Source organism: Erigeron canadensis, chromosome 8 (assembly GCF_010389155.1).
Source record: "Erigeron canadensis isolate Cc75 chromosome 8, C_canadensis_v1, whole genome shotgun sequence".
Classification (NCBI taxonomy): Eukaryota; Viridiplantae; Streptophyta; class Magnoliopsida; order Asterales; family Asteraceae; genus Erigeron; species Erigeron canadensis.
The window spans coordinates 14,922,596-14,939,937 of record NC_057768.1 but is presented as its reverse complement, the minus strand read 5'-3'; the positions used below and the strand labels follow the sequence as shown (position 1 = coordinate 14,939,937).

The window sequence follows — 17,342 nt, the reverse complement described above, 5'->3', positions numbered from 1 at the left end:
GGAAATGGAAGCTATGTATAACACACACCCAGATTACATGATAGTTACAAAAGGAACCTAATTAATTTCCTTGTGTTGGTGTAGTATGTTTGTGTAGCCCATATATTACGTATAATCAAAATTAATTTATCTGCATTATATGATCGCATCACAATAAATAGCTCCAATCTAATTTATGTATTCTTGCAACATAAACAAATTCAAATACAACCACAAAGTTATTAAATTAATAATTATTAAAACAATCGTATGATCATTATGTTTAGAAGAATATACAGGTTTAGAAGAAGACTTACATTGAGGATAGGATGTTAAGATACGTAAAAAAAGGTTTTAACGGCGAGGCAAGATATGTATTATTAATTGATTGTTTATTAATTGTGAAAGTTAAGGGCATAGAAGTATAATAACAGGTGGCATGTTAGGTTTACTTTTAGGTGTTTATTTTAGGTCTCCATATCATTTTTCTTTGTTTTATGAGTGTTATGAGAAGCTACTAATTTTCTCCGTAAGATGTTTTTTCGTACACATTAAAACCTTAGACATCAATACATTACATGTTACTTGTTTTTACCGAGATATATCTACATTGATATCAAGTTTCTAAACATTAACATTTAGTATTCTTCTGTTTCTACATCGTCATCATCACATCTTTCATAGTCAACATCACGCAAAGGAATTTGATTCATCATAAACCTATAATTGTCACCTTCTTCTATCTCCCATTGTCTCTTAAGTTCTGAGATGGTTTTAGATGCTGCAGCTGCAATGGTAGGATTGCTGTCTTCTGCTAATCTCTGCAACCACAACAATTTGTTTATGAATATGCATATCTAGTAAAGCAGAATTATAAGTTAAATGTACAAAATACCATTTCATAATGACAATATAAAGAAAAGATGGTTTGAAAATAACTTGGCTTCCCTGTTGAAGTATATATCACAAAGAACTTAAAAATAAGAATTGGAGGCAACCAAGTAATTTACACTTGAGACTATGACAATAGGAGACGTTACAATTAATACAAGACATCCTAACATTGACATCTTTTGAGTCTTTACAGGAGAGTATTCTTTCAAGGGAAAGAGGTATATATTAGCATGATCAAGAAGTATCTTTGAGATTAGAGGTGACAACTTTTATTTGATTTACTTATGAACGGGTTGATTTGGGTTATATATACATAATCTTTATCAAGTCACGTTAATAATTCAATATACACTGCTAAAAAGGAAAAGGGTCAAGCAGGTCAAACATGCTGAAATTCACCCAAGCACATTTTTAATGCATAAAGCATACCTACTAAATCAGCTTGCTTGTGTTCATATTTATCACATCGATTTTATATAAGAAATGGACAACAAAGTGTTTTCTGTGACACAAGCAAAACTGAAGTTACCCTTTGACCGGTTGTCACCCACCCAATTTTGACATCTAAGTGGAGATCATGGGTTACCTGTAAGGCTCCCATGCCTGCGTTTCCAAGCGTCCACATTGATGGTGCAACTGATAGAGCATTAGCCAATGCTTTTCTGCAATAAAAAAAAAACAAGAATATAGACACGAGCGTCAAAAAGGCCTAAAAAAGGTGAGTTAGTAACTTTTTAGTTCCCATTAAAAACGTAATCGTGCAACCAAAATTAATCATATCAATAATGTACAATGATGACAGTAACACATGTCATTGAAATCCTATATTTAAAAAATATACATAACTATGGTAAAATCAGTTGCCTAATGATTTGAACTTTCGCTAAGATCTACGTCTACCTTGTATTAACATCGGGAGAACTTGAACACTCGGCCAACAGCGATACACTGCCTTTACCATCCATTGCATCTAGATCCATCAGTGTTGCAACTAACAACTCAAGCTGCTCCAAACGTAAAAACGAGACTGGGAATTAGCCTAACTCTGAATAACTCAAGAGATTTAGAAAATGTATTTAATTTTCATTTCTGCAGACCTCTTCAGGGTCAGTATAGTCTATTCCATCAGCTTCAGATAGTGCAGATGCCATATCCTGATAAGCTTCCTGCACAAATTTTACATATTTATATCCAGTTTCACATCTAACACGCTTAAAAGGGGGTGTTTGGAAAGCGTTTTGGAACTGATTATCTTGTTATTGCGACTTAAGACTACAATAATTGGTTCTATTTTAAGAGTCAAAACAATCAGAAGATAATGAGTTTCACACCATTTGCAGCAGAAATGATTATTAAAAGTAGAATAATTAGCTATAACTTTTCATAAAACGTCTCTACTTGATTTTTCCACAGAAATATACTTTTTTGGTTATTTTATCAATTATTTCCATCAATGAATCAAATTGCTAAAGACTAAACATCTGATTATCCAACTATTACAGATTCAAACAGCAGTAGCAAATCCAACACTATACAGCTTCTTTTACTACAGCTATTATCCAATTCTGGTTTTTCAATATTAAGTAAATTACTTTCAAAAAAAGCCAGCAAAACTTCTCCAAGACCGTGTTGAAAAGCGGGTGGTTTATGACAGACCTGAATAGCAGTAATGCGATCAGTTGACACCTCCCCAGGGAAAAAGTCAAGTACTTTTCCATTCTTTTCTAGTGTTATCTGGCCCGCCACATCATCAAAAGATAAAGCTTCGTTTTTCCTATAGACAAAAAGATATCAGTATAGAAAATGAAAAACTTCGTTAGTGACCTGAGAAATAAACTGGCCTTGTTTGTATATGTAAGGAATCGAGATTCCATATCCACAAGATCGAAATAACACAAAATTCAACAAGAGATTTGAATGTTTATATTGTATCGACACACTAAAAAACTGAAATACAAGCTTCTAATTATAGTGCTCTAATGACGTTAATCTTCCAACCATCACGTCCCTTTGTCCTTTGAACTGTCGTGTTGCTTCAATCGTATGCTTCCATTTCTCAATCATCGGGTCCCTCTGTTTGTAGGTTGGTGTCAGCCCAAACAACACTGATCCCTTTCCTTTCTAGAGCCCAATTGGCCATAACTACACAATTAATCCCTAGACTCTAACGACTGATACAATTATAGCCTAAAACACATCTTTAGAGTATATACAATTAAGACCCTATCCTTCACATTATCCTTGCTGGGGTTATGTAGGTACCAAAAAGGTACACGGGCCTAAGGGGTTCCCATCAATTCACCCTTTTACATTTAAGACCCTAACTTTTGACGACAAGATTTATACAATTAAGTCCAACATATTTCCCCCTAATTGTGTTGTTCTCCGAGTCTTCATGCTCCTGGATTCTTCAACAATCTTTAATTTCTCAAGTCCTTAGGTAATTTTTTCCTGGCCTTCTCCTCACCTGAAATCCCCGACTCTTGGTCAATCTTTGTGATGCAATCTGTTACAATACCTCACTGTTACAGGTCCGTCAGTAATCAATGCTATCTCCAAAACACCTCTGGTTTCTTTAATTCTAGGGTGTTTGATCAAACCCGCCTCGTTGTTGAAAGACAAATCTGCCTTGCCATTTATTGTCATTTCCGCCTCCTGCTAATGACAACTATGTCAGCTTCTTTGCTATTGACAATTAAACCCGCTTCTCCGCTGTTGATCTTGACCACTCCCGCTATTCCGCTGTTGATAATCAAACCCGCTACCCTACTGTAGTTATCAACCCCGCTATTGGTCTTAGACTACCCTAACCCAATCTTCTAAAACCAGCAACATCTTTCTCTAAGTATCAAACTTTTCCCTTTTCTTGTATTTCCCATTTATCTAATGTATACCATTTGACAGAAGAACTACACAAAATTTGATTCTCTCTATCCTTTCTACCAAGAACAAAAATTTCCCTTCTTTTACAATCACCAACACCGGTGTTTTTCTTTTTTCATAATCAAGTCTACCAACCAAGTATTCCTATTTTGTTGTTTGTTTGCAACTATCAAACCAAATTACTTGTTTTTTCTTCCCATTAAATAATCCCAATAGAATATGATATAGTCCTTATGGTCTTGCAATTTGATGATAGTTAACACGACACGACAAAACAAAATAAACAAAAAACTTACTTGTTGATGATGACGCCTGATTGATCTTTGCAAATGAAAACAAAACTTCCGATTGTAACACTTTTCTATCTTTCAGTTTCTAGTTACTAACCAAAATACCCAAACTTCCAATTGCTTCTTTCAGCTGTAACATACGAACAGTACCAAACATATGGCTTTTTCTGTTCGTAATACACAACACCACCAAGATTATTTTTGTTTTTCTCTTCTATAGAAGCGCACCACAACATCATCCAAACACCAAATTCCTTGGTGTTTAAATCTTTGTTTAACAGCCCTTTGACGTGCTCTGGTTCGTTTTACGATGAAAAATGAAACCAAAATCGCCACTGCCAAGGACACACGAAAACATGTTTCATTCATGTGTTCTTCATTTTATCCCCCGCGGTATCTATTTTTCTGTTCTCCATTCGCCTGTTTCAGAATCGAAAAACGTAGCCACATCTTTTGATCAATTTGATTATCCCAATCAAATTCTTGTAATCTTGGAGCCCTATGCTCTGATACCAAGGTAAGGAATCGAAATTCCATATCCACAAGATTGAAATAACACAAGAGAACAAGAGATTTGAATGATGTTTACATTGTATCGACGCACTTAAAAACTGAAATACAAGCTTCTATTTATAGTGCTCTAACATCATGTCCCTTTGAACTGTCGTGTTGCTTTAATCATTGCTTATGTTTCTCAATCATCACGTCCCTCTGTTTGTAGGTTGGTGTCAGCCCAAACACCGATCACTTTTCTTTTCAGAGCCCAATTGACCTTAATTACACATTTAATTTCTAGACTCGAACAGCTGATACAATTATAGCCTAAATCCTTGGTTTTAAAAATCGCGCTTTAAGCGCGATTAAGCGTTAAGCATTCCTAAGCGCTAGCTTAAACGCTTTATTGTACATTAAGCGTAGAGTGTACGTAAAGCGTGCGATTTTTGCGATTTTTAGCGCTTTTTCAATAAGCGCTAGGCGCTAAAAAGCGTAAGATTTTTGTAAAAAAGCGTTCTAATTTTTGTATTCATCTCCTTGCTGCGGTAAAAAGTGAAGATAAAAGTGATTAGGGCTCTTAGTTTAACCTTAGAACCTTAGAACCTTAGAACCTTTAAGCAACCTACTTTTGAATACCTATCTGGCCATCTTCTGTGATTTTTAGTTTCTAGCTGTTCTGTTGTTTTGCTACTTAAAGGTGCCTATGCTACATAAAAGAGTTTTTGATATACATATATAATGGCATTGATGGTATTTTATATATAATGGTGTTTTAGTATTATTTATGTGTTATAAATACTATATGTATAATTTATAATATTTTTATAAAAGTGTGCGCTTCGCGTATGAAAATCTCACCGCTTTTCCGCTTAGCGCTTTACGCTTCGGAAATGGACCTTATCGCTTTTGTGCGCTTATCGCTTTTTAAAACCAAGCCTAAATCACATCTTTAGACTAACTACAATTAAGACCCTAACTTTTGACGAGTGACGACAAGATTTAATAGTCAAATGAGGTATTTATGTAAATGTTAACATGGAAGAAGTGCTCACATTCTTGTCAACACTAACATGCTATACTATTACCATGATTCTGTAGCAGGTTTTTACAAACACTTTACCCTTTTACGGTTTTTACATCTTACTGGTCGGAGGTCCTTATAGAAACAGTCTCTCTACCTTTGGGTAGAGGTAAGACTGTCTACAGCTCACCTCCCCCATACCCTACTCAGGGATTGGGTACAGTTGTTGTTGTTGTTAGCTGGGATTATTAGAATTTAAATGGTATATCTGATTTAATGCAGATTATAGGGTTCACTGAAACATTCTTGGCATATAGCTCTACAAACAGGTCTGTTTTGTATTTAAATTCTCGTTGTAATTGCGTTCCTAGAAAAAAGTTAGTTTTCTATCTTTTGACTCTTAACTTATTAGAAGCATATACCAAGAACTAACAAAATAGTCCAGCCACAAAAGTGGCTGTAATGGATGGAGAATATACTATATCAGTGGATGATGGTCACTTAAAGTAGAGGAACTTACAGTTTGTACATCTTGCTGATCATCATGTCGTGGACATCTTTTATAAACTGCAACACATGAAGAAATTAGACAAATTAGAAGTACATGATGGTTATAAAGTAATTCAGTCGCACACCAAAAAATACCTCTAAAGCCATCAGGGCATCTTCCATTGCTCGCTGCTTGGCTATATAATCAGCACGCCGAAGATCAGCCTAGATGATTTTTGGAATGGTTTAAGTTGGATGATTTTGTTTAACAATTTTTAATGTCAAATGAGCAAATTAGAAACAAGGTAAAAATGTGTTGTTATTTATAGTATCTTTTCAATATCCCTCTGAAAAATAAATTTGGACAATCCCACCAAAATAAATTTATTTTATTTTTTATTTTTATGAAAGGTATCCCACCAAAATAAATAGAGTATAAAAATATGAAATAGAAAAGATCCATCAAACAGAAGCACCTCCAAAGCTCCATCACTCCAATGTCGATCAGCAACACTTTTTAATTTAGACTGAGCTTTGTTTTTTAAGATCTGTTAAAAAGAAAGTTCAACAGAAGGTGGATAATGTTATCTTTGTTACAGATGTCCTTGTGAAAACAAATACAAACAGCTGTACATACTAGTCCAACACGATGAAGATGTTCGGCTCTCTTCTTCACGTTACTGTCAATTTTTTCAGTGTCCTCCCTAGCCCGGGCTACCAAGCAAGAAAATGATCAAAAAAAATATTAAAAGTTTTCAACTAAATGTAGAGTAAAACTTTAAATAACAGATATGTCTTATTGCAATCATATAGACAAAAGATAAATGATTACTATTTATCATTTAAAAACGTAAAAATAAAAGATGCAGACAGAAGAAAGAGTTTGTGATGAAGAACATCATTATATATCCAAGTTGCAACAGATTTTGAACGACTGGGTTAGGACCTTACCATCAAGCTTCAAAAAACCAGAACCCAGAATTGCCACATCTTGGCGTGCCCTAGCATCCAACTTCCTGATCCCACTAATAACATGAAAAGTCATAATCAGGTTCCAGAAGAACTGCAAATACAATTTAAGATTGGTATGCAGAGTACCAATGTTTCTAAACAGATAAAGTATATACCAGACTATGAATACCACTAGAAGTGGGTATATGGAGAGTAATGCACACTAATAATGCTTGACATGGGTTACGTAAGACATCGAAATAGACAACTCGGTGCCACCAGCATTTGCTTTATATAATAAATTATAACTAGCAGATAATAATTGCTCCCAGCTTGCACTTTGCATACTTACAAGTGAAAGTAAGTATTTAACCTAATATAGCAATAAGGTGCTTCACTTTGATAATTAGAGCATTATGCTAAGTCCTGCCAGTCACTGAAGTGTATTAACATAACAGGGTAACATGAATTACCGAGAAAGCAAGATGATGTCATTTTTGGCTCTTTCATTGACATATCTAGCATCATTGTAAGCAAATTTACAAGCTTCAGATAATGCCTGGTTTATGTCACCAGACCCCCCTGGATTTATTTGTTGACCGTCTTCGCCTTGAGTTCTGTACATGTGTACAAACTATTATTATCTACTTGAAGAAAACACAACATGCCAATCAGAAATTGGTTTAAAGTTTACATATTTGAGTATTTCATGTTATCATCTACAAGATTTTATATAGCATCAGTATTCGATGAATACATAGTTAAGTGATTGGAAATGTGCATGTATTCACCTTTAAAAGGGACTATCATGTGCATCCAACTTACAAATAATGTTATTGTATGTATCTCACTGATTACAAACTTGTACACTGGTGATGCAGCAGATGTGACATCTTATATGGATACCATGTACATCCCGGATACATACAGCATTGATATTGGATACATACTACAGATTTCACGTTATAGTTTGATACATTTCCGTGCAATTAACCCTAGTTTTAATTTGAAAATCTGTAATAAAGAGACCTATGCTTGAAATGAAAGAAACATGTATCAAGCAATCAATACCTGAAATTATCTGAGCAATCTTCATTACGGCTAACACATTCTTCTGTTTCTGCAGTTTGTGTTTCTCTTAACCGGCATAAGAAAGAAAAAGTGTGGGACGCATACAAACTATCTGAGTTTTCGCATTTACTCAATCTGGCATTGCTGGATAACTTCAATTTTAACATAAAAAGTTGCCCATGGCTGAACTTTTTTACTACCAATCCTTGAGAATTAGTGCTTAATCTGGGATGATGGGGATTCTTAACTGATGGGTAGACGATCCCATGAACTCTAGCCATAAATACTTAATTGTAAAAGGGGAATTCCTTTAGAACGCCGCTATGTACAAATGCCAAACAATAAGGATCAGAAACCCTTCTCAAAGAGATACTAATTATTCCTTTTATCTGATACAAGGGTGTCTAACAAATATAATTTAAGGGATACAAAACTAGTCGATTTAGAAACAACTTAAACCAAACCATGTAATATAGTAGTACACAAAACACAGCTAAAACCGGGATGCTACCAGAAAAAGCTCTGATCAACAAACGAGTTTACGGTGAAGGATTTGAATTTATTGTGTAGCTAAACTTAGTTAACACGCAGTCACAACCTAACTTTTAAAAGGCTTGATTAAGCCAAAGGCCACATGGAGGGAATCGGTCTTTCTATATAGCTATTAGCTACCAACCATCATAAAGTAAAATCATAACTTAATACCAATGAGCTCTTGGTCTAGTGGTCCAAGGGGAGGTGGTGAAGGCTTTTGCCACTCTGGAGGTCCCAAATCACAACTTAATAATAACTACTAACAACTATATCATTTTCCGTTGAAAAAATTAACAACTTAATAATAACTGAAGACAATGCATATACATGATAAACAAATTGGCAGAATTATAACTAAAGATCCATAAAGAAATTCGAATTGGAATCAAAACATAAAAAGCATGCAGATTGAGTTTACCTAATAATCTTTAAAAATAGGGATATAGTATAGTTTTGGATCAAATAAACAGATAAATTATCAAGAATGGAGAATGGAAGGGAAGGGAAATGGGGGACCAAATGCAAACCAAACAGAGTCCACAATCTAACCTTGTGGTCCCTTTCTTGCCAACATTACTGTCCTATGATATAATTTACACTAAATTACATTTTTGTCCCTAAAGTTGCCACATTTTTTACTTTTGATCTCAGAACTGAAAAAATATCAATTATGACCTTAAATTTGGCAAAATTTTTCAATCGTGGTCTTTTGGCCAGACGGCGTTAGTTTTTAGTCATTAACGTTAGCATGTGCTAAACACGTGAGGACACTAATGTCATTTCACGTTACACCCGAGGGACGAAAAGTTAAAAAATTAAGTTACTTTAGGGACGAAAAATAAAAATCATACAAATAAATTTATTATTATTCTATTTTTTTTTCCAATCATCTTCTCCAATCGTCTATTCCGATGGAATTTTAGGACTAGACATTTATTTTCCGATGATACCTAATAAAAACTCAACTTTTAATCCAAATCTAAACCACAAACCAAATCATTTTACTCAAATTCATAACATTCAAAACACAACAATCAACCAAATTATAGTTCAAACGGGTTATCTCCTTCCTCTTTTTTCTAACTTTGGTCCCCTCGGTCTTCTGTTCTTAGACATAATCTCACTGAAATACAACTTAACCAACAATTAAACAAATTAACTAGATAAATACAACTTAATTTCACTGAAAGTTTCAATTAAAAAAAACCTAAACTACTAATTTGTACTATAATATAAAGAAAAATAAAAGTATAAATTTAAAAAATCCAAATACTCAAATCCGTATAATCTCTACTGCTATTATAAAAATTCAGCTTCACTCGCAGTTAACTAAAAACTGTTGAGAGTATTAGTAAATAAAAACTCGATCAACATATATACAATTAATTAAAGTCATTAAGAACTTAATCTCAGTTATCGTCTTTAAGAGTAAATAAGTCCATTATATATTTACTAGACATAGGGATTTCAGTTATCGTCAATTATCAGGAATGATAGAAGATCAGTGACGATCACACTAACATGGTTCCAACATTCTCCCACTTGACCAAACGATCATTTATCTATGACTATTCAAATAAGTTCCGGAATAATACTCATTTTTAAACAGAAATCATAGCCAATAAGTACAGTTGTACAGAAGAACATCAACTCAGGACCCTCACCAGTCAAACTATGACTCAAATTTAAAACTAATAAGCAATGATCAATTGACTAAGACAAATTTTGTATATAATGTCTTTACACTGTTATGAGCTCGAAGTGTAACTAATTGACAAACAAAATCTGAATAAGGGGGAAAATTTTCATTAAGATAATACTAATGACCAATAAGTACAACATGCTATCATAATGAGTCTTTTAGCAAGCCTCATCTTCAATACGTATCCTACGAAAAGTTTAGGAGGAAGACTGTAACACCTATGAGTTGACCACGAAAACTTTTAAGTCAAAATATAAATTTAATTTGAAAATACGACCTTGTATTCGTTTATTAGCATCGTATTTTAAATCGACATCGTATTTTGGAAACGACCTCGTAATTTTAATGTAGCCTCGTATTTGGGTGGCCTCGTATTTCAGACTTGTAAGGTGGCATGACATAAAACCTCCCATTTTACCTTACATATATATAGTCTTATTCTCCCCACACTCTCATTTTTCCACCACCTTAGCCTCCTAGCAAAAACACACACACCTTTACTACCCCATCTTCCCTTACTACCCCATCTTTACTACCTCACTTTACTACCCCAAAATCAACAAGTTTTATGGAAAACAAACCTTATTTTGTGTAGATTTAGCTTCAATAACAGTTTTTTTACGTCCTAAACATCATCACAAACATCTATTTTATAGATTTAAGGAAATCAAAACCCCTTTTTATGTTATTCTTTTGGTATATTTCGGTTTTTCTTTTAATACACACACTACACCCACCAAGTATTTAACTTTTTACGTCTAAAACGTTTGGAATCATATACTACATCTTTTGTCAAAGTTTCGTGTGATTTTGTTAACAAAATCTTAAGATAAGAATTTTTGTACACTTTTTATAAACTTTGTTCAAATGGGTTTACTGGGTTAAGTCCGTTTTTTGAGTTTCCGACTTTAGGATTGTTTTTCCCATCATATTAGGGAGTCTAAAAATACAATCTGATGTTAAAAACACCTTCCAGATCGAAATAAACGATTAGGGTTTTCTAGAATGAATTTTGGGGAAGAACAACCCAGTTTGCGACCCCGCTGATTTACGACCTCGCATTTCCAATTTAGCCTCTTATTTCCAATTTACGACCTCGCATTTCCAATTTAGCCTCTTATTTCCAATTTAGCATCTTATTTTTAATTTAGCCTCTAATTTTAGCCTCTCAATTTAGCCTCTCAATTTCATTTTGTCTTTTAGTGAAATAAGACCCCAAATCTAAAATAAGACCTCGAATTCAATTTAAGACCCCAACTTTTAATTGAGACCTCGAATTTCGGTTACTACCTCGGTTTAGTCAAGTTTGGTCGATTTGGTCAACCTTGGTCAACTTTTTCGATTTGGTCAACTAAGTCAAACTCGTAACTTGGTCAACTTTGGTCAAACTTGTAAAATTTGGGTCAAAGTCAACCTAGTACGCTTTTGGACAACTTAGTCGATACTTGGTGGCACGTTATGAGCACATTTTTCTATAATGAATACATACTTAGTCGTGATAACTTGTAACAGATTGATTGCACACCGGTTACTTGCTTTCTGACATCTTGTGTAGCTTAAACTTGTGTTTTCGTAGCTCCTTTTTACTTATGTTTTGGGGTGAAAGGAATACAAAATGTGTTTTCATATATGCCGTAACTATTTTCATTGTTTATTCTATGGCTATTAGACTACTTTATGATATTGATATACATGCTCGCCATGTCATGTTTATGACTGTAAGTGCACGATTGATACATACTAGCCCTGTCATGTTTATGACTGTAAGTGCACGATTGATACATACTAGCCATGTCATGTTTATGACTGTAAGTGCACGATTGATATTCATTCTAGCTAGGTACCGTAAGTGCACGCTTATATACGTACTCATACTTACGTATCGTAAGTAGGTCTAAAGCCACATCATACTACATTATTCATGTATTCACATTTAACGACATAAAACTTACTCATTCAAACGATAGACGTTTTCAAGTGATTATTCAAGTTAACTATTTGCGATTTCAAATGAGGTTTCAAGTAAACAATCATGATTTCAAACCTACGAACTCAACAACTTTTGTGTTGACTCTTTTAAGTATTCCTTTCAGAAATCAAGCAAATCGTGGCTAGGATAGGTAGCAGGGGACTCGTAGCAGACTTCAGGCTTAGGATTTGGAGTTTTGCATGTTTTTCTATGTGCTGGTTGGCATTATGCCTAATCTTTTCCCCTGCGTGGGAATTTATCTTATGTTTTATTTGAATGTTATAGAACCTATGTTTGTGACTTATGTTGGGCGTGTTTGAACTATGTATTCTACTATTTATGGTTAATCTATGCACTCATTTAGTTATTCCTATGTAACATCCATGTGCGTGTGTGCTTTATCTTGCACCCCGAGTTTTCCGCCTTAGTCGGGGTGTGACAAAGACCTTCGGTCATTGGATCCAGTAGCATATTATGTGTACTTATGTACTCAATACAAAGAACATTTTCCTCAATCCGTTCACAAACAGATACTTTGTAGTCAGTTTCGAGTCCACTGACTAAGTTCTTTAACAGCATTCCATGACATGAAATTATGAACGTTCAACCATCATGGTAGAGGTTGTAGTCAGTTTCTATTTATGACTCCGTCAAAAGTTAGGTTTGTCAGCTAATCATAAATATAAATCCAGAAGTAGATCTCTTATTGGAATTAGAACATCCCACTACTTCTAAGTTGCCACCTCTTCTATAAGTTAATGTGTAGTCTTTGGTCCTTTGCAGATATCGTAGAACCTTTTAGCCGCTTTTCAGTGTGCTATTATGGGATTAAATAGTTAACTCCCAAGCATACTGGTAATGTAAGTGATATCTGAACAAGTACAGACCTGAGCGTACATAATGCTCTTAACTACTTACGAGTAAGGTATCATCCTCATTTGCCCCTTCTTTAATCTCAATGTACGGACTTTGGAAACAATCACAAACGTTTCCTTTTACTAATAGATCTATAGTGGGTGTGTAGTATTGCATGTTATGGCATTCTAAGATGTGTTCAATATAAGTTTTTTGAGAAAGAACCAGAACATCATTACGCCTATCTCGATGTATTTTGATACCTATGACATAAGAGATATCATCGAGATCTTTCATGTCGACATTCTGCGAAAAATAAACCCTTCGACTTACGCAACATATCTAAGTTGTTGCTTGCAAGTATATCATCCATGTGCAAAACAAGGATTGTAAATTTACTCCCACCGATCTTGAGATAGGTGCAATACTCCACTTGATTTTCTTGGGAAGTCTTGTCCTCTTATGACTTCATTAAACTTAACGTACCATTTAGTGATGCTTGCTTCAACCTGTATATGGACTTATTTAACTCACAGACCATGTGCTATTTACCTTCTTGAATTTCAGGTTCACATGTATGCGTCTTATTGCAAGTTTCCATTCTGGAGAGTAGTTTTGACATCCATCTAATGTAACTCTAAATCATAATGAGCTACGAATGCCATGACGATCCTTAAGGAATCTTTATGAGACAAGAGATAAGGTCTCTTGATAATTGATTCGTTCCTTTTGAGTAAAGCCCTTTGCAACCAGTTTGGCCTTATAGCGTTTGACGTTTCCATTCCGGTCTAACTTGGTTTTGAAGATCCATTTATAACCTACAGGTTTGGATTCTTCAGGAAATTCTACCAAGTCCCAAACGTCATTATGCTTTATGGAATTAAGCTCTCAAATTACGGCTTTATTCCATTAAGTGGCTTGATCGCTATTAATGGCTTCTAAATAAGGACTAGGATTAGTAAGCTTTCCAATGTCCTCAACTTCAGTTAAATAAGTTATGAAATCATCAAAAGTTATGGCATTTGCGTGACCTAGATGATCTCCTGAGGTGATTTTCAGGTTTAGTAAGGAAGATGTTTTAGCATTAGTAATAAGATGCTTTATCACTAGTAGTATCATGATTAGGAGGATTAGAATTTTGATTAGGAGAAGGCAGATCAGTGACATTAGGAGCAACTTTGGATACAAGAGGAGTTATCGGATGAGTAATAATAACCGACGAGTGGTTCCCCCCGTCTTCTTGTACTTATTGCAAATCTTAAGTTATGATTTGTCGTGCTCCCACCGATCTCTTAGTTCTCAAGAAATGTGACATGCTACATGTCAATAAGGCTAGTAGTGTAGGAAAAACAGTAAGACTAATAACCGATAAAGAAACAAGTAAGGGATTTAGGATCCAGTTTCTTTAAGTTAGGGTTATAGAGTTATGCTTTGGCTGTACAGCCTCATACGTTCATATATTTTAGACTCAGTTTCCTTTCTGTCCAAGAGTCTTAAGGACAAATTCTAATGGAACTCTTATTGAGTATATGAACAGCTGTGCGTAAAGCCTCAGTCCAAAGGAAAGTAAGTAGGTTAGTGTTGACAAACATACTTTTCACCATGTCCATTAAGGTTCTATTTCTCCTTTAAGCAACATAAAATTTTGTTGAGGAGAACCAAACATGGTGTATTGGTTACTTATGTGTTGTTCATTTCAAAAGTAATGGAAAGGACCGGAAGCTTAACCAATATCTTTATGTCAACCATAATACCCACCTCCTTTATTTGATCTCACAACTTTTATTTTATGATCAAGTTGGTTTAAACCCAAAGTTTTAAGATCAATAAAAGTCTCTAATGTTCAGATCAGATATAAGTGCATATAACATGAATTATCGTTAATGAATGTAATAAATGATGTATGTCATGAAATGAATGCAAGATAGGGTCCAATTATATCAAAGTGAATTATTTCCAACAACCTGGAACTTCAAGTGGCTCCTTTCTTATTCCCTTTAGCCATTTCACCTTAGAGCCAGTAAATACATGTTTCATAATCACTAAAGTCAAGGGAATGAAATATTCCATCCTTTATGAGTCGTATCATGCGAACTCGTGAGATGTGGCTAAGGTGTTTATGCCACATTGTGGAGGAATTCTCTAATTATTTAGGTGATTTTGTCTTTGTTTTAGTTATGTCATCAATATTAGGAGACAACAAAGGCTGTGAGAAATTATGATTTAGTTCTGAGTTACACAATAATTCATCAAAAAAACTATGACCAAAAAATTCATTATTATGAGTAATGGCAATCTCGTCGTAACCATGAATTATTACATAACTTTCAAGATCTTAGACTAGAAAAATAGATACAAGGTTCCAGTGGCGAAGCTAGAAATTTATGAGTGGGGGGTCGGGATCTAATTTTTTTTCCTAAGGCTATTTTTCGGGTAATATGCCTAAGTTAGGTACTACAGTGGAAACAAAGAGGATATCAATTTATGATACAAGCAATAGAAGATTATAATAGTAATGCCTAAAATAAGTAGGCCTAATAGTAATGAAGTTATAGTGACATGATTAGCTATCTAAGGCAAACTAACTAATGTATAATAGTAATGGAACTAGAGTAATGCCTAAAATAAGTAGGCCTAATAATAATAATGTTCCTCATAATGACATAATTAGATAACTAAGGCAGACTAACTAATGTCTCTAAATAGAATGGAACTAAAGTAATGCCTAAAATACATAAAGGCTAATAATAATGTTCCTAAAGTAATGAGACTAAGACCATTATACTAAGGAAGCTAGTGATACGTAAGCCTATTGTAAACACCAAAACAATAAGCTAAAGTAAGGCTCTACTGGGCAGAAGTAACTAATATCTAAGTAACACATGAGCATTAGGGTCATGCAGCACAACACTTATCTTTTCACTTTTGGGCACAAAATCAAGAATCGTGTATATTATGCATGAAAGTAGTCCTTTTAGCACACAAAGCATATTAAATCACCTTTGGGCAGAATCAATATACTAAGTGTTCATTATGCAAAAGGAAAAGAACACAACATGAGAATCACATTTGACCTTTAGGCACAAATGATAAAGCCATGTACATTAGTGCGAAGCCCCCAAACTTTATGAATCATCAACATAAACTTGTACCAACAGAATATTACCTCTTTCACGAAGAATAAATAAGGTATTGTCAATTGCATCTCTTTTGAAACCGTTTTCAAATAAGTGTTTGGTTAGAGTATCATACCAGGCTCGAGGGGCTTGTCTGAGGCCACACAGTGCCTTGTTCAGATGATATACCCAATGTGGATGCTTTTCATCAATGAAGCCTGGAGGTTGCTTGACATAAACTTCTTCTTCTAATTCTCCATTCAAAAATGCACTCTTTACATCCATTTGGTAGACCTTGAACTTATGATGAGCTGCAAAGGCTAAAAACATTCTGATGGCTTCTAGCCTTGCTACTGGTGCAAATGATTCTTCAAAGTCAAGATCTGTCTGGACGTACCCTTGTCCCACTAATCTGGCTTTATTACTTATCATGTGTCCATCTTCATCAACCTTATTCCTAAAGACCCATCTGGTTCCAATTGGTTCCTTCTTGCCAACTGGAGGAGGAACCAGATTCCAAACTTTGTTTCGTTCGAACTGGTGAAGCTCTTCTTGCATAGCTATCACCCAGCTTGGGTCATTCATTGCCTCGTCAATCTTTTTCGGTTCAATCAGTGATAAGAAGCTGACAAATAAACATTGTTCACTGGAGGCACTTCTGGTTTGAACCCCTCTAGATTGATTACCAATAATCAGGTTGATTGGGTAAGCTTTAGTCTACTTAGAGTATTGACCAGGATTGTTATGAATAACAATATCAGTGCAAGAATTCAATTCATTTTCTGGAATGGAATCTTGCCAAACAACTTCAACGTCTTCATCAGAATCTGTAAGATCATGATTTGCATCATGAAATTCTTCATTTGAAGGCATTTCTTGAATTACTGGTTCAAAATCAATTGGAGCTGATACTAGAGGACTAGTACGAACATCTGATCCAATAACATTCAGAGGGTAGTTTGAAACTATTAGTCCCAACTATCACTAGATGGGTGCTGAAGACACCTCTATGTCGATGGTGAGTGAACTTTGCAACACGATCAATTAATCTGGATGTGACCAGTTTAGTTTGATCGTGTACCAGGTTAACTGG

At 34.7% G+C, this 17,342-nt stretch overlaps 1 protein-coding gene across 1 annotated transcript; it reads right to left on the bottom strand.

The window, feature by feature from the left end:
* Positions 1-500: 500 nt before the first annotated feature.
* LOC122610379 (senescence-associated protein SPA15, chloroplastic) lies at positions 501-9,126 on the bottom strand. Its single transcript, XM_043783373.1, has 13 exons — positions 9,026-9,126; positions 8,074-8,394; positions 7,476-7,619; positions 7,003-7,076; positions 6,689-6,765; positions 6,528-6,599; positions 6,208-6,276; positions 6,083-6,129; positions 2,530-2,647; positions 1,971-2,039; positions 1,774-1,877; positions 1,460-1,535; positions 501-800 (listed from the first exon to the last, which is right to left on the bottom strand). Exons 2-13 carry the CDS (start codon positions 8,352-8,354, stop codon positions 618-620), a joined length of 1,314 nt encoding a protein of 437 aa, XP_043639308.1. The 5' UTR covers positions 8,355-8,394; positions 9,026-9,126; the 3' UTR covers positions 501-617.
* Between the last annotated feature and the right edge of the window lie 8,216 nt (positions 9,127-17,342).

Excerpts from the sequence above, each read along its gene's own strand:
- LOC122610379 (XM_043783373.1), bottom strand. The coding sequence starts at position 8,354 with ATGGCTAGAGTTCATGGGATCGTCTACCCATCAGTTAAGAATCCCCAT. Across the intron at positions 6,130-6,207 it reads ATGCCCTGATGGCTTTAGAG|TTTATAAAAGATGTCCACGA; the intron begins GTATTTTTTGGT and ends CATGTGTTGCAG. Across the intron at positions 1,878-1,970 it reads ACTATACTGACCCTGAAGAG|CTTGAGTTGTTAGTTGCAAC; the intron begins GTCTGCAGAAAT and ends CGTTTGGAGCAG.